This window comes from Pyxicephalus adspersus, chromosome 6, assembly GCF_032062135.1.
Source record: "Pyxicephalus adspersus chromosome 6, UCB_Pads_2.0, whole genome shotgun sequence".
In the NCBI taxonomy this organism is placed as follows: Eukaryota; Metazoa; Chordata; class Amphibia; order Anura; family Pyxicephalidae; genus Pyxicephalus; species Pyxicephalus adspersus.
Window position 1 is genome coordinate 55368753 of NC_092863.1, and position 22229 is coordinate 55390981.

Genomic DNA, 22229 nt, shown 5'->3' on the forward strand with positions numbered 1-22229 from the left:
CTAGTCTAATATCAGGACTTATAGAATATATTTCAAGGTGCCTTCATATAATAAGAGTACCCTGGGGGCCCCAAAACCTGTTTGTCTCTAATATACTTAGGCCCACTCTTTCTGCCTTCATCTTACAATTGGCTTAGGCATCCCAACTGCCTATTAGTATTTGCAAGAAAACCTGTCCAAGGATTCTGTGAACATTTATGAATGTATTCCTATTTCTCCCAGCCCTTTTGTATGTAACTTGAGCGCACATGGGGATGACAATAAAAGTGAGAAGCTGGCGGTGGCAGCATGGATTTCAAAGCTGTCAGTGCTGCAGCTTCCAGCTAGGGCTCCCATTATATTGATGGGTCAATAAAAATGTGAGAAGCACAACTTGACATACAGAAAGTGATTGGATTTACCGGTCATTGCACTACCTTTAGTGATTTACTGGTTGCTTGGCATGCAATATTCCTTAGAGGTTGCCTTTCCTGCATATAGTTCTTGGGATTTCAGGGTGACATCAAGATGTATCTGATCCATCTGACCTGTCCCACCGCCCAGTACTGCCACAATACTTATTGGGTCATAAGTACTCTCTGCCGAAGTACAGTAAGCTCCAGAAATGTGTTGGATGAAGAAGATTTTCAGGGCCCTAGAAGAGAGTGAAGATTGCTGTGAGGAAGGTATAACATCTTACATATGACTATTGTGAAAGTGGCTCATTAAAGTATATGTAGTTTAAGATATTAGTCATGACTTTTTTTAATCTGGAGCTTTATGTTAAAGTAAAAATAATACCTGTTGATTCTACCATATGGGTTCTTGTTTAGGCACCTGGTATAGGGTGAGAATGTTTTGCCCCTTTATCCCACCTGGGGCCCCTACATTGTCCCCCAGTCACACAGTCTTTAACCTCCCTGGCGGTGTGCATATGGAGTATTACATTTGAAAGTGGTACATTTAAAAATACTTTTTAATTTTACATTTCCCACCCCCCAGCCGCCCACTTGCACTACCCAGCCCGGCTGGCATCTGCATTTCCTGGCCTCGTGTCCCCAACGTTCACATGCCGTGGACGCAGATGCTGGCCAGGGATCGCCAGGGGAAGAAGATGCCGAGCATCGATGAAGGACGCCTTGAGCACCACTTACCAGGTAAGCTTTTTAAAATCCCAAGTACTGCTCGGGGTTACTGGTTTTGGTATGGAGAATTCTCCCAGAGCCAAACTTACCGCTAAGGAGATTAATGGACTACAAATGGTCCTATTACAAGTATTACATGGACATTGTTCATTATTGCCACCATCAGACAACCTACCCAGAGGAATGTCATGCAATCATCACTGCTAATAATACACATGGACCTAGAAGATTCGTCACCAGGGAATGTTTCAGTGAATGTCAGATCCGCTGCTTTATAAATAGAGACCCCCAAGTACAGCTGGGGACAGGAACATATTGCATTGTTGGGAACATTAATAAATTCTGTCATGTTGTGTGGTTTTACATGTGTTATGTGAAAAATGTGCAGGGGTTATGGTTCAGGCAAGGAATCTCTGCATTTGGAAGACGTGATCAGGACTTTGTTATTGTGCAACATGATACAAATCCAGTATTCAGATTTTGGGGCGATGGCATGACAAATGCCAGAACCAGGAATACCACAACTTGCAGGTGAATGTTTGTGGCGGAGATTCACACACTGATCCCTATAATAACTTCAATAACAAGATCCTAACAATCCAGTTATCAGGAGAGCTCAGGCTGACAGATCAACTCTCTGTGTTCAGGAGGGGAGGGGCATCTGTAATCCTCCTCGTCTTATTGGTGGATCAGTCCTGCTTGTCTTTGGTTTGATTGGTCAGTACGTGGGCTGACTGACAGATAGGCGGGGCATGGAGCTTTAGAATGCCAGTGGCGTTGAGTTGAAGTTTCCTCCCTGGAAGTTGTGTGAAGGGATCGCTGCTGTGCGGAGACACTGATCAGCATTCCTGCGTTGTCACCATGCTGCGAGCCGCCCTAGGAAACCTCTGCTCCAGGGTCTCCTGTGTGCCTCTGGGGTCACAGGTCAGCAGGTTCTCCACTGCTGCCATCCCTGCACCCAACCCTAAGCCAGACGTGCAGTATAACCAGGTAATGTATTCCTTTGGCACTCCCTATTTATCTTTGTTCTGCGGCCTGCAGGCATTGTATGTTTATTATTACACAGTACTTATATAGCGCTAACATATACCACAGTGCTGTACAAAGTCTATAGTCATGTCACTAGCAGTCCCTCAAAGGAGCTCACAATCTAATGTCCCTACCATAGTCACATGTCTTCAGGTCAATTTTGGGGCAAAGTCAATAATTCTAACTGCATGTTTTTGGGATGTGGGAGGAAACCCGAGCACCCAGTGAAAACCCATACAAACACGGGGAGAACCTGCAAACTCCATGCAGATAATGTGCTGGCTGGGATTCGAACCTGAGACCTAGCGCTGCAAAGGCCAGGGTACTTACCTCCCAGACACTGTGCTGTTTAGGGGAAAAGTGTAGTGAATGCTTATTGGAGGGGAGTGAATCTGATTGCTGATGGTAGGTATAAAGCACTGGGGCTCCCTGGTGCACCCATGCAGCCGTCGTCGCGTCCCCCGGGCCCTCCTGCAGCCGTCGTCGCGTCCCCCGGGCCCTCCTGCAGCCGTCGCCGCGTCCCCCGGGCCCTCCTGCAGCCGTCGCCGCGTCCCCCGGGCCCTCCTGCAGCCGTCGCCGGCGTCCCCCGGGCCCTCCTGCAGCCGTCGCCGCGTCCCCCGGGCCCTCCTGCAGCCGTCGCCGCGTCCCCCGGGCCCTCCTGCAGCCGTCGCCGCATCCCCCGGGCCCTCCTGCAGCTAAAGAAGATAAATAGTTTGCACAGAGTACATCAAAGGTTACAGTTTGTTCTTAGTGCACATCTATTGAAAACTATTGCACAGAGTGCTGTGACATTGCCAGTTCTGTACTTCAAATGGATCCCACATTTTACAAATTATGTAACCAGAAGTGAAGATAAGCACAACCCACCAATAACCATTTGTATATATTTTTTCTTCTTCCTGATTCCTTTTTCTGTTGTATCATGCTAGACAAGTTGTGAAACTTTCTTGAAGGTCACATGTGTATTGGATTTAAGACATTTGTGTACATTTCAGTAGCTAAAAGTATAAAGCTGTTGCAGAGCTCGGTACAAAAGCACAAGTGTGTGAACTAGGATGACTGCACTTAATTGCATCTGTGTAGGAGCAGTGGTGTCCCCCTGCACTCCTGATTTAGACTACATACACATTTTCCTCTTCTTATTCTAATACTGAGCTAGGAGGGGGTTTCTAGCTAGAAAAGCTGATCACATTACTTGGAGTACGGTAAATAGAAGTTACAAAATGAAAACCCCAAACATGGAAAAAAGCCTGAGAGAAGCAGGAGGTGCCAGGGAGGAGCATGAAGATTGCAGCTTTGGAGGGCATTGCATTGCAAGGGAAGTTGTGCCCATAATGTGCCAATGTGCATTGTATGCTATATGCACACTATGGGGAACAGTTCATGGGGACCCCTCCGAGCTTTTTCCTTGCCTGGCAGTTTAATTTCATTTTAACATGGCAGGGCAAAAAAAAAACTGTTCAGTAAATTTCCTACAATGATTGCAAATAGAAAACATGAATAATCAATTTCAACAATACAAAGTTATCTGCTGGGAATGCTCTCCACTCCTAAGTCCTGTTAGCTGACAACACCCAGTTGTTGGCCCACCTAGATATAACAAAACCCTTTCGTTCATACATCTAACAGATCACAAGGGAGAAAAAAAATTCCCTTTTTGAGGTTTACAACTTTGGCCTCTTTGCCATCTGCAAAAAGCATCAGCTAGCAATATTGGACTCTTTGGTTTGTGAGTGGTGAGGGGTTACAGTTGGCAGAGCTTCAAGCTGTATTTGGTGATACCCCTGGTATACATTCCAGTGTTCTCCCCGGCCCCCTTTTAGCTGGGCGCACCACCCGGCACTTATCAGTAACCACCCAGCTGTTTTTGGGTGGGTACTAATAAGCTGGGTCCCAATAAAGGGGCTACCACCCACCTACAATTTTTTCTTGTGTTGTCTGTACGGAGAAGACATGGGGATAGGGTAGCAAAGAGAGAGCGGACTTATTGCAGAAGTAACATTATTCTATGGGACAGGTTATTATAACCAACTAATGGTACCTGACAAGTTTAGATGTTCAGTGAGGCACAACAAAAATATGATTAACGTATAAAATACAAGTGAACCAGCAGTGCCAAAAATATTAGTACAATATACAATATGTGTACAATATAACAATGGCAGTGGGCCCATATGGCAACTCCAGTTAGTCACATATATACTAGACTACAGTCTGCATTTAGTGCAACTTTTGGTTCATAAAAAGATAAGAGGGTAGAGTAGTAGTAGGGAGAGGTGGTGCATTCCAAATACTCACACCAAGCACAAGTCTGACCTTTGATTTTCAGAATCCAGAGTAAAGGCTGCCTAGTAATCCACAAAAATGAAAATGGTGCAGCAAAACTAAACTCATGACAGAGCGAGATCTTCCTATTTAACCAAAGCACAACAATGCAGGCGTGGGGTAATTTTATTCATTAACTTGTACCAACTGTATATGAAACAGTGTCTCCAACACTGCATGCAGAAAAGAAAGCTGCCAAGTCGGACAAAATAGTATTTCACAGGTATCCCGGAACTACAGCTGTATTTGAACTGGGTAGGCGAAGCCCCTCATCCCACTCACCATTGCATACTGAGGCTGGGGCAACTTTTCAGGGTGCTTCAGTTACTGGGAAAAGTTTGTGGCTGTGGAGTTTTTGGGCTTTGGGTTTGTCTGCATTAGTCTGAGTTTTTTGATCATTATACACTTTTATGGAAATGGAAAAAACCTGCTTGAAGCAAACAAAATCCTGTTGATTCGGGCCCCTAGGTTTTTACACCAAAAGAGTAGTGGGGCAGTTAAAACTTGCACATAAACTTATGTGGCAGTCGGATTATAACTGCATGTATGACTACTACTTAGGTCTGAAAGTATCTTTAAACATGTTAAAGTGCAATGTCTGATAAAAAGGAATTACCAGATATATATGTAACTGCGTCAGTCCTGTGTTTTGTATATGCTGCAAGACAACCAGAGTTCTGGTTTATATCCATTATCAGCCTGTAACAACTATAAAATCTGTCTGCATCAACAAGCTTTCAGAGCATGCTACTGAATTCCATACTGAACACTGCTCCAACATTCTTGATTAAGCTACTCAAATTGGCAGCACTTTCATATTTAAAAATAAAGATATACTTTATAAAAAGAAAGATCTAATGCACAAACCATTGAATCTTTATATCCAACTTTGTTTCAGCTTTTCATTAACAATGAATGGCAAGATGCAAGCAGTAAGAAGACCTTCCCCACCATCAATCCATCCACCGGAGAGGTCATCTGCCATGTTGCAGAGGGTGATAAAGTAAGTAAAGTTTATTCTTTGTTTAAGTTTAGATAACTTATTATGTTTTTGTTGTCTACCTGTTTAATTATTGCTGGCAAGTAAAATCCAAGGTGTGAAAGACACTATGGGGTATAGTTGTGAAGCAGTGAATGTGACATTCAGCAAACATTCAATACTAGTGTTTTTCTGGCACACAAATTTGATTGTTGTACCCATAGTGACTTTTTGATGAACTTTAAATTCACAACTTTATAAATATGACCCATAGTAAAACTTGACAAGGTGCCCTGCTAGCACCTGCATTATTGCAGCTGGAATGGTGGACTTGGCTTTGCAGTCACATCCTGGACCGGTCTTCTCTTTACTTACATTGGGTAACCCAGCAGGTGAAATTTAAAAAGCCTGAACAGCGCATGACTAGGTGATAAAGGCAGTGGGAGGTGCAATATTTCTATCCTCACATCCTGCACTCTTGAGATCTGCAAAGCTAATTCTAGCACCACCTCCCACTCGGGTTTAAATAAGCGTAGACAATGCATTTGCAGAGAGCAAGTTTTGTCTTCGACCCCCATAAGGGTTACTAAAGCTACTGCTGGCAGTGGAAATGGTGACCCCCCCAACACACAACTTTTTGCCCATTTTCTGCTTCTTTTCCACAAAATGGCAATGCAAATTTGGAATAAAACATGTAGCATAGCTGAAGCATCCTTGACAACTACCCAGTTGCTTCAGATGTAAAACTTGGGCTGTCTGTCCAAACAATGTTTGGAGCACTATAAATGCCGGTGTTTAATGGGGGACCGGAAGCAAATAGAAACTAAATCTTTCTTGTGCTCCAAACTAGTTTGATTGAAATAAGGATCTAGCATGATGTGTCTTGTAGAAACCGAAACATTTCAAGCTGTTGTACAATATTACACAACCTTACAGAACTAGTAGTGCAACATTTTGCTGCCAGGGTCCATGGTCAAGGCCAGAGCTATTTGAGGCTAACTGTTATCCTACCCAGAGTATCTGTAGACTGTAATTTGTACATTATATGACAAGCCCTAATGTGTTAGATGTTTATTGTCTGTTTTGTAAAAGAAGGAATCCTCTATTCATAAAAAAGTAATAAAACTATGTATTTGCCCATACATTTGCCCATACATTCTTGCCATCTCTTGTTTGCCAAGTTTACCAGCTTAATTGCCAGAAAGATTTAATATTTCACCATTCCGTATGACTGCATAAAATACGGTAAATATTTACTTTGCAGCGTTAGCAAATTTTGTATTTAGTTTGTATTTGTGATCAGCTTGATTCAAACAAAGGGAAGTTATAGAGAACCTTTAGAAGTAGTGAAGTTTTTGTTGTTCAGATACCTGATTGACCTCTCTGTAAGCTCCTTATTTTTAGCTTATTTCCAACATGAGCTAGAAAATAGTAATATAGAATCAATATGAAGAAATCTACCCATAGTTTACCTTTGTTAGAGGGGAACTGCAAACGCCTCTGTATCCGTGGTCTAAAGATCTGGGTTACTTTTTGTTTACCACCTAGGTACCGGAGAGTGGTAACAGGCCGACACTGCTAGACTTTTTTTTTTAAGCCTTTGCAAATGTCTAGCATTCAGTTACTCTTTCTTTTTCACTTTTTGTTGATAAAATAAAAAAAGACGCAGCAACAATGTTTTCAATTTTGCTGCTTCTACTAACCGCCTTCCATAAAAAGATCAAAAACAGACCCATTTGGTCCAATGTTACCATTCTTAGCGAGCATGTTTTGAGTGGTAATATCGCTGGTTTGTAAATGTCCTTATTGTATGTGTTCTTTTTTTAAACAAAACAATAAAAATGTTTTCCTGCAAAGAGAATACTTTCTTGACTCCCCTGCCACCTATGCTAATGATTTCTGGTGTACTCAGATTCAACAGTTGTCTGAAGGTTCTTCAAAAACAGTTTCTTAGTTCCATTCTGCATTCACTGGTTTGATCAGCCAACCTTCAAACTACTACAGGATACTCTACACAAGTGCTACAGACACCAAGCAAGGATTATGACCCCGGGAAGCTTTAAGCGTTCAGGAGTTTTCAGATATCCTATGTATAACAAATTATATTCAACTCACTCTTTCTCAAGCAATATATTCTTATTCTTTGCTGCGGCATTATGCTGCAAGGACTGAGAAAGGAAAAACCTGTGCACTCCAAACCAACTTGTCATATAGGTTTATACAGGTAGAAATAAAAAGGACAATTGCAATATAAATCTACTATCCTCTATTGCAGGAACAAAAAAAGATCAGTACAGAACACTTAAATGAAATAAACTCTGTGCAGTTTCTGGGCCCCACAGTCTTTGTAAATAGTCTGTTATCACGTGATATTCTATTCTGCAATGATCTGGATGAAACTAGTTTTAGATACAAAAGTATTTCACTGTTGGATAAAAAGTTATTTACTACTGTCTACAAATTATCTAGACACCCGACAGTTAAATATTCGGGCTGGACTCCAGAACACTAATGCCTATTAGATGTTCCCCTAAGTGTTTAATAATGGTCAATAGATTGCATAAAAGACTTTCCAACTTGTAAGAATAATTCAACTAATAAACAAAAAATGGTTCTATAGTGCAGCTTGATGAGCTTCAACCAAAAAGTGTTATCGTTCTGTTGTGAACTTTTAACTTTCTCATTTCCCTTCCTTTTTTGTGTGACTTTTCCTAATTGATTCCAACTAACTTTTATCGACATTTGCATACACTGGCTGTGTTACGGACTGGTTTAACATGGGCTGCATCACTATGAAGTATTACCTTTGTCTTTCTCTTATGTAATACATGAAAGTTGCAAACATACTTTATAGATGCTTGCAATGCAAATTGAATGGTAACATGACTGCAACTGTTCAGCAAAATTATGTTTGTAGAACAGATTTTATTGCTGCAAAGTGAACAGGTCAGGGGGCATATGGTAGCACTGGGAGTATTTACTGTGATACTGCTTACTGAATGTTTCTGTACACTAAGCTGCACTTCTGTTTTATTATATGTCATGTAAAGTAAGTGCTGACAGGCAGGTAGGAACATTTATAGCAGAAAAGACAGTCTCTTTTGTCATAAAAAGGCCAGCCTGTCAGCAATTTTTTTTTATTTAAAGTTGTTCTTTAACACAGAGAAATTGTTCTGTTAATGCACATCAATTGCAGCATGATGGCACAATTCTTTAGCTTGTCTTCAACACTATGTAGGTTGTAAAAAGTGGGAGCTGTGGATATTCTTAGTAGGGTTTGATTCCTTCAAATAATTAAAAAAAAATATCTTAGAGACATTAGAATTAGAATTTATCATTCCAAAATATATCCTGTAATGTCCCTGATCTCCGAGTATTTAAAGCCTATTTGTTATTAAAGCTGATCTTTACCCATTCAGGATTTTAAAGATCAGCTACCAAGTGTTGGTGTATCAGCCTTTAAATATCTTACTTGCCATAGTAAAGGTAGTTTTTCCCTAAAACTCCCTCATTTTACTATTGGGTGTCGCAATCTTTGTATGGCATCAAGGGATGGAAGGTGGGGGAAGACAGGCTGCCCTTAATAGCCTACACTCTTTGGATGCCTTTGTGGGTAAAAAAAAGATTTTCTACTGTGCCGTAATAGTAAAAATGTTTTTTGAGGTGGGCTCCTGCAGTTAAAAGGTGAAGAGAAGGCACACTTTACACGTAACCTACCATTTTTATTCCTTCTATGCAGCTTGGTCCATTGGCACTGGCTGTTGCCACCATGTGCTCCCTTCTTGTTGTTCTCTTGCACATTGGTGAATAAGATCTAATTCCCAACTGTTTCCTGACCCTGCAGGTGGAGAGGGGAAAGACCAATACAAACTATTCTTTGTACAAATATGTGGGCTGAATGGCTGAAAATAGCCAACATACATTTTTGTACGTCTTAGGGAGGACCTGCCCTTTGTTTGAACCCTGATACATGGAGCAGAGAAACTCATTAACTCAAAGGTTCAGCAAAGGATGGCACAGAGCTTAAACTGGTCATTGGAGGAGGACTCCCAAAGTGACCGGTACCTTTTGTTTTTATATATTAAACTATAACCATAAGATAGGCAACTAGGGTCTTCCATAAAGCTTTTGTCTCCAAAAGAAAGAGTCATAGCTTGGTGCAAAGTTAAATTAAACTAACCTGCTGAAGATTTGTTAAAATTTGGGTTGTAGGGTAGTTTATAAGATCATAATATCCTTGCTACACTTGAGAACTTTGTAACGATTGTAGAGCAACTGAGCTTCTTTAGTACACATCCCAGTTCATACATAAAAAATTACAGATATCTTCTATTTGCTAAATTAGAGTAAATGTCTCAAACATGCTCTCTAGTGACGTGACTTTAGTGAAGCAAATTAGGAATAGGCAAAGATTAGTATAGGTGGATGTATTAAATTGTTAACCTTTTCTAATGCTATTACCTGGGATCGACTGCTCATGGCAAGAGGCACGAGATAACCTGTAGATGTACCTGCAGATGTTTCTGATAAATTGTAATCTGCTTTCTGCTCTTCTATCTGTTGTATAAATCGCAAAAGCATCGTTTCTGCTTTTCTACTTGTTTTCCATCACCTATTTAAATAATGTCTAAGCTTAGATTACCTTCAAGCATACTATTCTAGGAATCTATAGAGTTTAAATGGACGATTGGTAGAAAGAATCTGATGTTATTGGCGGTCATAAAGGCAAGAGGGGAGCAGTAAAGTTCTGTGTTAGGCAATAAAACCAATACTTTTTGTCAGTATCCAACCCCCTTCTATCCAGGTTATAAAGATAGTTGCCACACATACTTGTAAAAACTGCAAGCTTTCCATACTTAGTTTTTTTTTTTTATATCTAGAACCTTGTGACAAGAAACTACAATCCCACCCAACATTACATCTAGGATCATGGCATGGGGCTGAATTTTAATACAATACATAGTGTTAATTTTTCACTATATGGCATGTAACATCTAAAGTAGTTACTGGTATTTTAGGTAAGCTACCATTTCTGGCCTTTCCTTTATAGAACTACTTTTCTGGCTGTCATGTGTATCCTTTAGCCTATGTTCTGGTAAATCACAGATCTGGAATTGGCATTGATCCAGAGAAGTCAGTACCCATCCTGTATGCTTGTTCTGGAATCAAGATTTGCCAAGCTGTGAAGCTGGAAAATACACATTGCAGTTTGGTAAAGTAAACCTGTCAAATCAGGAATAAGGATTTTGCTATTATTTGAGCATGTTTAAGTATATTTATGAACACTAGTAACATTTTGGAGAAAAAGCCCACTTTCAGCCATCACTTGTTTTTTAACTTGAATAATGTGAAAAGATTGCAAACTGGTAACCGATAATGTCTTACATTTAAGCCTCTGTAAACTATATATACAAATATCCTTCAGAATATAATGCAAACAATACCCCACAGACTGGCTTAAGTTTCATTATTGGTTCTTGTTTTCCAGCTTCTACAATAGAATGAATCTCTTCCCAGAACTTGTATATTCCTGACAGAGTTTTCTATTAGAGCTTATTTTTGTGGCAAATAAAAACATGCTTTAATCTTGTCTTATCTAAGATGCATTTCCTATATTTCTGCCATACATTTATTGACGACATTAGAAATTCAAATCATCAGTAGTTTGCATCCCTTCCCCAGGACAGAGTTGCCTGCACATACACTCAGCTGCTTGCCCAGTATATTCCATATTGTACAAAGCTGCACCCAACCACTATGATGGATGGATGGCATCACTGGTTATTAGTAATGTATTGGGAAGGGGTAGGGAAACTCAGAGTACTGAATCTTTCTGTAAGAATCGCCTCATATTGGGAATGATAGGAGAGATTGTGTAAGCCGCTGTAGTTGTCTGCACTTGACACTTTCAGGGGTTTGTTCCCAAAAACAAGTACTCTAGAGTGAAGTGTTAGAACTTCAAGTCTACTGACAACTTTTAGATTGTGTACAAGACATTTCCCAGAATTCCTGTCCCTCTGAACACATGAAGTGGCTATCTCTGTAATGGGTATACAAAAAAAAAAAAAGTCAACCTTCGTTCCACTTAAGAAGAATTATCTGGAGTGGACTTTCAAATCTACCCTCCACCCCTCTCATTTGCATCCTTTTTGACAAGTAGGTTGTTTGAAGTAGGGGAAAAAAATGCATTTGTTTGAGATTATGGGCCTGATTTATAGAAGCTCTCCAAGGTGGGAGAGGTTAGATATTCATCAGTGCAGCTGGGTGATCCAGCAAACCTGGAATGGATTTCTTCAAAGTTTTGAATCCGGGACCAGATCCATTCCAGGTTTCTTGGATCACCCAACTTCACTGATGAAAGTGTATCCTCTCCAGCCTTGGACAGCTTTAATAAATCAGGCCCAATTAGTCAAAATATAACAAGCAGAGATACATATTTAAAGAGCCTTGCGTAGAAGTGCTTTGGTTACAAATTTCTAGATTCATTTTCAGTACAGTGTTAACAACCCAGCCCCTACCTGATGGTGCTTGGTACAGCCATCCTCATGAATAGTGTGAACACAAAAGATGTTTGCAGAGTAACCTTAATGATGATATTGTTCAGTATGTAAAATGCTGTGTTATCATATTTGCCTTTTACATGTAAATGTTCTTCATTCTCAGTTGTGTAGTTCCTTTTTATAGTATAGTCAATAAGGTTAAACTTCAACTGCTCTTTTTTTTTTTTTTTTCTTTTTATAGGCAGATGTTGACAAGGCAGTGAAGGCAGCAAAAAATGCGTTCAAGTTGGGATCACCATGGAGAAGAATGGATGCCTCTCATAGAGGACTGCTGCTAAATAGACTTGCTGACCTTATTGAGCGTGACAGGGCTATTCTGGCTGTAAGTGGATAACAATTGTGCTTTACCAACCAGGCACATCAACATTTGTCAATTTCTTATTACTTTTTTTGCTAGGGGAAGTTGGAACCTAATACATTTGCCCCAATTATAAAAATGTCCCATTTTCAGCAAAGAATATAGTGCTAGAAGTTGTTTGAGGGCTAGCGTTATTATTTACTTTTGTCAAAATCTAAAAGGCTGCAAATTAGGTAATTAAGGAAATCAAATCCAGTAACTGTTTTCATCAAGACTTAATAGTGGATATAAGGCTAGAAAATGCTGACAAAATATTCTGCTTTGCATATACTTTCCTGGACTAAATGTATTTTATTTTCTCAAAGTGTCCTGTAACTAATAAATCCACTTGGTGTGGACACTATTGACCATCCAGCCCCACAGCACTGTCAAGGAAGTTGGACAGAGAATTTAAGTGAATATTCCTGCAGGAACACTTTGGGACATGTGGAATTAGTGACAGTGGTGAGAGCTAAACTTTTGCCCAGGACTAAGCTATAATTTATTTGTTTTAATTTTTAAGGTAACACATTTTTTTAGCTTGTCTTGTATCCTCAAACAACCACTACAATGGTATCAGAGGAAGTAATGCTATATTGCAAAGCTTCCTTGGATCATCTTAAAGTATTTTTAGTTCATGTTTCTAGCTGTTCTCATGGAACCACAAAACAATAGTATAATTATTTGACAATAAAACATTATCTACTAGAGCGGATATATTTTCCATTAAGAAAACAGCTGATGTAGGCATTAGAAATCTGCTCCTCCAATGACTTCTGTAGCTGAATTTTCTAGTTTCTGATTTGGTGAAGCCTTCATTGAGACATGATGGAGAACAAAGACACAAACTTCTTGCACAACTTTTGAACTATTAACCTACATATTTATTATTACCATTTCCAGCTGATGCACGGTAAAAAATCTGACATTTTCTTATTACTTTCCATTGCCGCAGAATTGCTCAAATATAAAGACCAGAAAACATTATCTTTGTCAGTAATTTAATAAAGGTGTTAATGAGTTAGAACCTATGTATTTTTATATTTCTAGTTTGTGAATGCAGCTATATTTATTCACTATATGTATGTGAGCTGCTTTCTGCTGGGCAGTGCTATACAGGCGTCATGATATACTGCTTTTTCCCCAGAGTTCAAGTCAACACATTAAAAACAACGTACCAAAGAATAAGCATTGAAAATATGTCCTTCCAAAAATACATCAGTTTTCATACAAATTGAAATGTCAAACCTTGTTAGCTGCTTTCCCAGCTATCTTCAGTGAACTACAAACCACTTCCTTTTATGTAATGAACATGTGAATGCAGCCACCACATTCCAATAATGATTAGCTGTAACTTCTTTAACAAACTTTTGTCTTTTTTTAGGTAGTTAAATTAAAGCCTTATAGAAATAAGTTTGTTCTGCTTTAATTTATTTTGTAGAGTTTGGAAACCCTTGATAATGGAAAGCCTTATGCCATCTCTTATGCAGTGGACTTGGATCTCGTACTGAAATGTCTGAGGTAGGCTATTTTATTAGCATCATGAGAATAAACATTAGCTGGTCTTGCACACTAGCAAATATTCATTCGCTTCTATCTTTAAAAAGAACATAAGATTGGTTCTGCTGTGAAGATGCTTATGTTTTAAAATAGAGTTCCTTGGTTTGTATGGCGCCAATTACTTGATAGTGCTTTTCAATGATATAATGTAACATTTTACTATATGGCTACAACTTGTACATTTACTTAGATACTATGCTGGATGGGCTGATAAATGTCATGGCAAAACCATTCCTATCGATGGAGATTATTTCACCTATACCAGACACGAGCCTGTTGGGGTCTGTGGACAGATCATCCCGGTATGTATTGCCAAATTTAGTCATATCTGACTGTTATTGAGAAATCTTGTGCGTCATTCTTCCCCTGATACATTTCCTTCACTAGGTCTATAACACTTCTATTTCCTGAATTATTTCATGGACTTCGATTTCAAAATACACATTGTTAAAAAATTTTTACAGCATATTTCAGTTATTCACATGCACAAGTACCAGTACTTTATTAATCTTCTAATTCAGAGAATTCAATTCATATTCTGTCTTGTTACAGTGGAACTTTCCTTTGCTGATGCTTGCATGGAAGTTTGGTCCTGCCCTGGCAACTGGAAATGTGATCGTCATGAAGGTGGCTGAACAGACTCCTCTCACTGCTCTTCATGTTGCCAGTTTAGTGCAAGAGGTATGCTTTTCTATTTTCTGTTTTAGTGTGTCTTCACCGTGTATGCTCTGTACTTTGTGAAGTAGAATACGAGGTAGTATTTGCCAGTGTTGACCGCATTATGTTCCCTTTGAGCATGTTTTGTATTCTATGGGAAACAAAAACTTGCTTGAAGGTGGTCAAGTGCTGGGAAAGTCAATTATGTTTCAGAGATCCCTGAGAATTCTCATACTGATGCCTTCACATGTGCTCTAATGTATTATCAGTCCCCAACAAATATTAAAGAAAAGATTGTATCTCCAGCAAACTTCCAATTATCCCTTTTCCCCCATCTAACTAAATCTAATAATATGCTTTTTTTTTATAAAATGCAAACATATCACACTGCCCTGTGTATTAAAAACTTGTGCATTAGACAACTACCAAATAGTGCTTTTATTCTAAGATTGTAAAATTACTCCATCATAAATGAAAATGACAGAATATCTCTTCTTTCAGGCTGGTTTTCCACCTGGGGTTGTTAACATCATTACAGGAATGGGACCCACAGCAGGTGCTGCCATCTCTTCTCACATGGATATTGATAAAGTTGCCTTCACTGGCTCTACAGAGGTAATGTCACTAATCCTGTACTTTTTATAATGGTTATTGAATAACTTGGATTTCCTGGTATTGCAGACCAAAAAAAGGCTGATGCCTGGATATATCTTTTCTTTCTGAAGCAATGGCTGCAATGTTTTTTTTTTGTTTTTGTTTTTTTTTTGTTCTCTGTAGTGATGACAGGTCCAGGGTTCCTGTCACCACTGCAACCCACCAAGGCTGCCAACTTTGCTGCCAACTCCTTTTTTTCAGGCATTAGGTGGGCACTGGTATGACTCTTGCTTCTACATGTCTCCTATAGGGTTGCATAACACAAAGTATGTCTGTGTATCTTGTCCCCCTTCCCTTTTATTGTTAATGTCTTATAGCATGGCAGTGAGTGTCTATTATAATTGTTCATAACCTTCTAATGTCCCTTCTTTTTTAAAAAGGAGTTGCCATTGTTCTCCATGAAGAAGCTGAGCAAGTATTCTTCCAGATGCATGGCTTTTAAATAGGCCACTCTATAACTGAAAGATTTTTAGTTTAGTAGTTAAGTATTTATATGCAGCTAGTAAGTAAGTGATTAGATGACATGGAGTCAGGTCTGATTTGAACCATACTTGGTAAATTAATGCAATCTAAATCACCTCCAATCCTTTTAGTGGATTTTGTTGGTAACCTGTAGAATGTAAATTTCCATGTGTGTCTGTGTACAGGTAAACAAGGTATTAAAGACTGAACAATACAAAGTAGACAACTTGTGCTCTAGCATTAAACTTTTTTCAAAATCATCCCTTAATTTTCTTTTATTGAAATTTTCTTAAATAAAATACACATACAGCATAACTTTCTACAATTGATACTATTTAACTGCTTCTTTGAAAGTGAAAATGCTTTCATTTGGATACTGGTTGTCACCAAGTATTTTTTTGTGTTTTGTTTGCAGTTCAAATCTCCAATTCACGCTGTGTTTGGAGGGGTGGGGGTTACATATTCCCTTTTTTTTTATTTTTTATTTTTTTTTTGTGAATCTGTTCCTTATAACAAAGTCTAAGAGGTGTACATTGGCTATGTCTTTGTCATAGGTGGGTCGTCTGATTCAGCAAGCAGCTGGAAAGAGTAACTTGAAGAAAGTCACCCTTGAACTTGGTGGAAAGAGCCCCAACATCATCTTTTCTGATGCTGACTGTAAGTGAATAATACATTTCTATGATTGTAAAGTTTAGGTGGAACTTCATTCAGGGGTGTATCTGGCATTATAGAAGAAAAATTAATGATAATACTTTGGAATCCGTCAAGGTCTATTTACCATAAAGGTCACTTTTTCAAAGCACGTTACGTTCTCTCTTTTCTAGTGAATTTGTCCCCTAATTATTTTGTTAGCCTACTTCATTGGCTTCATAAACAAATGAAAAATATGGAAAACTTTGTTCTTGGGAAGTAGGACTGGTGCTGATTAGTGTTTTGTGTGATATTGTTATGAGAGTGGGGACACGTCTATCAAGGGTTACTATCGAAGAAAACTAAACCTTGTTAATAATTTTATTTGCCAAGGTATGCATTCCCTTCCAATATACAGAATCATGCTTATGCCCTGAAAATAAGAGGGTTAGTACTTACTATGTGTGGAAAACTGTAAGAGCAACATCACTCCATGGGCGACACAATCATTAAAGCAAAGAGAAAGATCAGCACTGTGCCAATTTTTAAGAAAACTTATAAAATTTCTACAGCACAACCAATGCATTTTGGAGATACATACATGTTGGCTGTTTTTATTGGCATCATTTTATCTTTTGAACTTGTACACAAATAGTCGTGGTGCTTATTGTTCTCTCTTTGCTTTTGGTAAAGATCTAGGAACCATATTTGTAGCATACCTGTTATATAATATCAAATTTATATCTTAAGAGTTAAAAAAGCACTTCACCTTTTTTTCATTACATGACATTTTTTTCAGTGGGGTATATTTAATGAATGGGCCCATAATAATTAGTGTCTATAACACCTCCACCATGCTGGAAAACGCCTCTAGCAATGTAGTATGCCCACCACTAATTGCTTTAACCTGTGCTATAAAATCTGTAGAACAGAATCCTGGTAAATAGGAACTATAACAAGATAAGTCCCAATCATAACAATTTTTTAAACAAAGGATTAATAATTAGAACATATTAACCACCTAGACTATAGAGTATATACACAAGCAATGTAATTTTAATTAAAAATAAATTTGGCAATACCATGGGTAGGCTAAATATTTGCATGTACATGAGTTGTCTTTTTATTGTTTCACGTGAAAAGCAACAGCTCATTCACATTCTATTTATTATCTTATGTACAGTGGATTGGGCCGTGGAGCAGGCTCACTTTGCCCTATTCTTCAATCAAGGACAGTGTTGCTGTGCAGGCTCTCGTACCTTTGTCCAGGAAGATATTTACAATGCATTTGTTGAAAGAAGTGTTCACAGGGCCAAAAACAGGATTGTTGGGAACCCCTTTGACTTCAAAACTGAACAAGGACCTCAGGTAAGTCCCAACACATTACTTGATCATGCATAACATCTGTCTGTGTTGCATGAACAGTTTTCTTAATTTTTTATGGGGTGCTTTTGAATGGAAATGTAGGCGAATATTGCCAAGTCAAGATGTGCCTTGCTGATGGACTCCTACCACAGAAGACTTATTGCTGTAGTTAAATGAAAAGGTGCTTCAAGAACGTATTCTTTTAAGGGTAGACACACTTGTGTAACCAGTTTATTGTACTTTTTTGTTTGTGTTTTAACATATACTTTTTACAGAGACCCAAACACAATCTTTTTCGCACATACCATTTTGGTTTTTGCTGCGTATATATTTTTACTTTTTTTTTTTTTTTCAGGTGGATGAGGAGCAATTTAAGAAGATTTTGGGTTACATAAAATCTGGAAAACAAGAAGGTGCCAAGTTGTTGTGTGGTGGGAATCCTGCTTCTGATCGTGGATACTTCATACAACCCACAGTGTTTGGAGATGTGACAGACAACATGACCATTGCCAGAGAAGAGGTACTGAAGGGCAATGTGGTTGGGACTCTAAAGTATGTCAACTTAGCCATTAGGTTATTACCGGTTTTATCATCGGTTTGCCAGTAAAACTGGCAAAAAGAAGGAAAGAAAAGTTTCCTAGAAAATTTTTGGCTTATTTTCTCTGGAAAAACTTTTCTTTTTGTTTTATTAGATTTTTGGACCAGTGATGCAGATTCTAAAATTCAAGACAATTGAAGATGTTATTGAGCGGGCCAACGGTTCAGAGTATGGTCTGGCTGCAGCAGTGTTCACGAAGGACATTGACAAAGCAAACTATGTATCTCAGGCTTTGCGGGCTGGAACAGTGTGGTATGGTTTTCTAATGATTTCTTCAGTGACTTTTGCTACAAATTTGGGTGATAACCGATCGTAGATGCTTTCACATTGGGAAATCTATTATTATAGTTATTTGGCAGAAGATGTTTGAGACCTATTTGTTCCCAACATAAATTTTACGGTTCATGAAAATGGCTGTATTTGCTACCTGCAGCACCTCCACTTTTTTGGAACTGTGGAATGAGTGTGTTCTAGCAACAGTCTGATTATGGACTTCCAAAAGCAAAGAGCAGGGATGCAAACTATCCACAGTAGATTGATCAGAAACACAGGAAGATGTTCCTTATGCAGACTGTCCGGGTCAAGTATTTACTGTACATTATTGCTGTTACCTTATTAAACAAAAGAAATGTGTAATGGGATAAAAGAAGCCCCAGGTTTTATGCATTAAATAACAAACACTTTAAAATAGGTTGATATAATACAACGCTAAAAAGTAATATACCAAATGTTTGAAAAAGGCTTAGCGGGCTAAAATTCATTATTGAAGCCTAGAAAACATTTGCTTTGCAATGACTTTAATCTTTTAGCTGGGCACATGCTACCCTTTTCTTTACTTTGCTAAAATTGACACACACATTAAAGAGCACCAGGTCGCGCTGAGCTCCATGTGACATTCCATGTGGTTCTGTACTGCAGAGAGCAGTGCTTGTACCATGAACATACAGGCATCAGTCATGGCTTTTCAAGACAGTTTTAAAGGTTCTGTAGAGGAAAAGGCTCTGTGCATAAAAGTGGTGCAGTTGGCATAAAGCCGGTGTTTTCAGGTTTAATTTTGTAAAGGTGGCTTACTTCACACACAAGCCAAAACTCACGTGTCTCCTCTTTCATTGATCAAATTTTCACCATTTAGTGCAGCGTTTGAGCTCTCACAGTTTTATGTATGCCTTGATTTACTTAGTGGTCGATTTGTTTTTAAAATCTGTTTTGCTAGTAGAACTCTTTCCTTTTTATTATATTTTCCTTTCCTGCTACACTGACATATTGTTCTGATTTAGTCATATGTATGTTTTTAGGGTCAACTGCTATGATGTCTTCGGAGCCCAAGCACCCTTTGGTGGGTACAAAGCTTCTGGAGTCGGTAGAGAGCTGGGAGAATATGGATTGGAAGCTTACACAGAAGTAAAAAATGTAAGTGCCCTGCAGATATTTCCTCTTCTTTTTTTTTTTTACTTTTCAATCAATGGGGATACGTATATCTGTATAGCAACTTATACAGTAACATTTATTAAAGAGATCAATTTATTTGGTATGCATGGCTTATAACCAGCAGATGGCGGTATACATTATATGCAATCGCATCACTGAATGTTACATGACTTCATATCATCTACATCAGTGTTTTTCAAACTTTTTTTGAGCCACAGCACATTTTTTTTTTATTGAAAAAATCCTGCTGCACACCACAAATAAAAAATGTTTCAAAATGACACTTTGTAGCTAGTTCGGCACATTTTTTTTATTAAAAAATTTCTGCGGCACACCAAAAATCAAAAATTTAAAAAAATGACACCCTGTAGCTAATTCTCTTGTCTCTAGGAATAAACAAGGCAATTAGGCTACCTACTGCCACCCACTGACAAGGAATAGTATTACATTACTCTGCCAGTCACTACAGCACAGATACTGATAATTGGATAATTTCCCACACTACACTTGAAGATCTCTCACGGCACACTAGTGTGCTGCGGCACAGTGGTTGAAAATCACTGATCTACATTACCCTGCTAGAAGTTGAATTATTCCATTTATTAATCTTAGTAAATGAGGACACTCTGCTGACTTCAACCATCCATTTAAGTAAAAATTCTTTTTGGCGGTTTAAGGTTTAGGTTAAATGAAAATGCAGGGTGATAGTTCACTTTGCTAAGGGAACCGCTTTTAGTAAATGAGCCCTATTATGTAGCTTTTATTATAACACCTTTTTCTTACCATCCTACAGGTAACCATTAAGATCCCACAGAAGAATTCCTAAGAATCCTGAAAACTGTGACATCCAAATGCAGTTTATATGTTTAGCTTTCATGAAAAAATGTGAAGTTGGCAGTTATGTCAGTTGTTTCTTTCAGTACACAAGTATAATTTCTAATATTTACTATCATATTGCTTACCTAAAGCTACTTTTCTATTTTTGTAGTAAAGATCTTCCTTCCTACTAATATCTTTACATAGCGTGGATGGAAAAAGCAAAGAGTGAACATAGGTTGTCATCTCGTTAAAGTAGTAGAAATGTTAATAAAGAAAAAAATGTAATACAAATCACAGCCCTGTGAACCTTAAGCACTTATGCTACAATAAAAGCCATGTCATGTTTGAGTCCTCTTATTTTGTTCCTTCTGTTTTGTAATTAAGCATTTCAGGATTTTAAATGTAGGGCTTATTCAGACTTCGGCCTTTCTTTGTGTTGTGCATGCACATTTTCACAAGATGGCCCTGGTTTATTAAAGCCTTCAAAAAAAGGAGAGGATGACTATCATGGGGAGAACCTGTGTGATCCAGCAAAACTGGAAAGTATTTTTTTATTTATTTACCATTAGAATGCAAATGTTTTTAATCCAGGGCCAGATACATTCCAGGTTTGTTGCATGTTGTCCAATCCCTTCTACTTTCAGCAGCAGGTGAACTGCAAGGTAAAGTTTTCATGAGGAATGTTACTTCTCTCAGAGTCTGCTTCAGGACTGGGGAACTTATTTATTTTCTTCTCCCTGAACATATGTCTATAAACTGCCCCCTTCATGTGCACGTTACTGTGAGGCTGAATTCCAGCACAGTTGTACAGGCTTTGGTCTACTGTACTGTGCCGTGCCTGCTTTAATTTTCACTGTGAGCCTACCATAGTCAAATGTCTTTATTACAGTCTGAGGTCATTAGAGGGGGAAGCCAATTAACTTAACTGCATGTTTTTGGGATGTGGGAGGAAACCGGAGTACCTTGAGGAAACACACGCAGACACAGGGAGAACCTGCAAACTCCATGCGGATAGCTTCCTGGCCAAGATTCAAACCTGGGACCCAGCACTGCAAAGACCAGAGTGCTAACTTCTGAGACACCGTTCTGCCCAACAGTGATTTGACTTTTTATTTCTTGAGGCTATTGAGTCTCAGCACCACATGTGGGTTTAATTTGGGAGGTCTGCATTCAGATGGTTTCTGCCTAGGAAATCCCACACCATCAGACTGACATTAGGGCAATTTTATGTTTGCATACCTTGCAATAAAAGCCAGCCAATTCCTTGCATAAAATACAGTGGTGGGGTCCTGTGGCAATTTTAGAATGTTATGTGCAGACCTTGACAGCATCTCTCACCAGCCATAATCTCCTTTCCTACATACAGTACCATGGAAATCCAACAAAGATGTCATTGGAAGTGGTGATGAGAAATCATTCACTTCCAGGGATTACAGTCCAAAAGTGGAATTTCCTTTATTTTCACCCTTTTCTCCAGGTGTAAGCATTTCAAACAGACACATAAAAATTTTAGTGACAGGCCTTTTTGCTTTACAAAAAATGTTTATGTACTCTTTAAAGAAATGAATGGTCAATCAGATTCGTGGGCAGTAATCCCATTATGTTTATCTTTTTCAAATTCCATAAACTGAAGCAATAAAGATGTTTATTAGGCATGTTTGGTATCATTTACTGTAAAAAATTCTCACTGTGATCTAATCAC

At 38.6% G+C, this 22229-nt stretch overlaps 1 protein-coding gene across 1 annotated transcript; it reads left to right on the forward strand.

Annotated features, from left to right (window-relative positions):
* Window positions 1–1907: 1907 nt before the first annotated feature.
* Window positions 1908–20875, forward strand: ALDH2 (aldehyde dehydrogenase 2 family member). The gene is made up of 13 exons (XM_072415870.1): window positions 1908–2114; window positions 5377–5481; window positions 12199–12339; window positions 13796–13875; window positions 14105–14216; window positions 14467–14595; window positions 15073–15186; window positions 16242–16344; window positions 17501–17685; window positions 18038–18202; window positions 18375–18532; window positions 19576–19690; window positions 20502–20875. The coding sequence occupies exons 1-13, from the start codon at window positions 1986–1988 to the stop codon at window positions 20532–20534; spliced, it is 1569 nt and encodes a 522-aa protein (XP_072271971.1). The 5' UTR covers window positions 1908–1985; the 3' UTR covers window positions 20535–20875.
* The last annotated feature ends 1354 nt before the right edge of the window (window positions 20876–22229 follow it).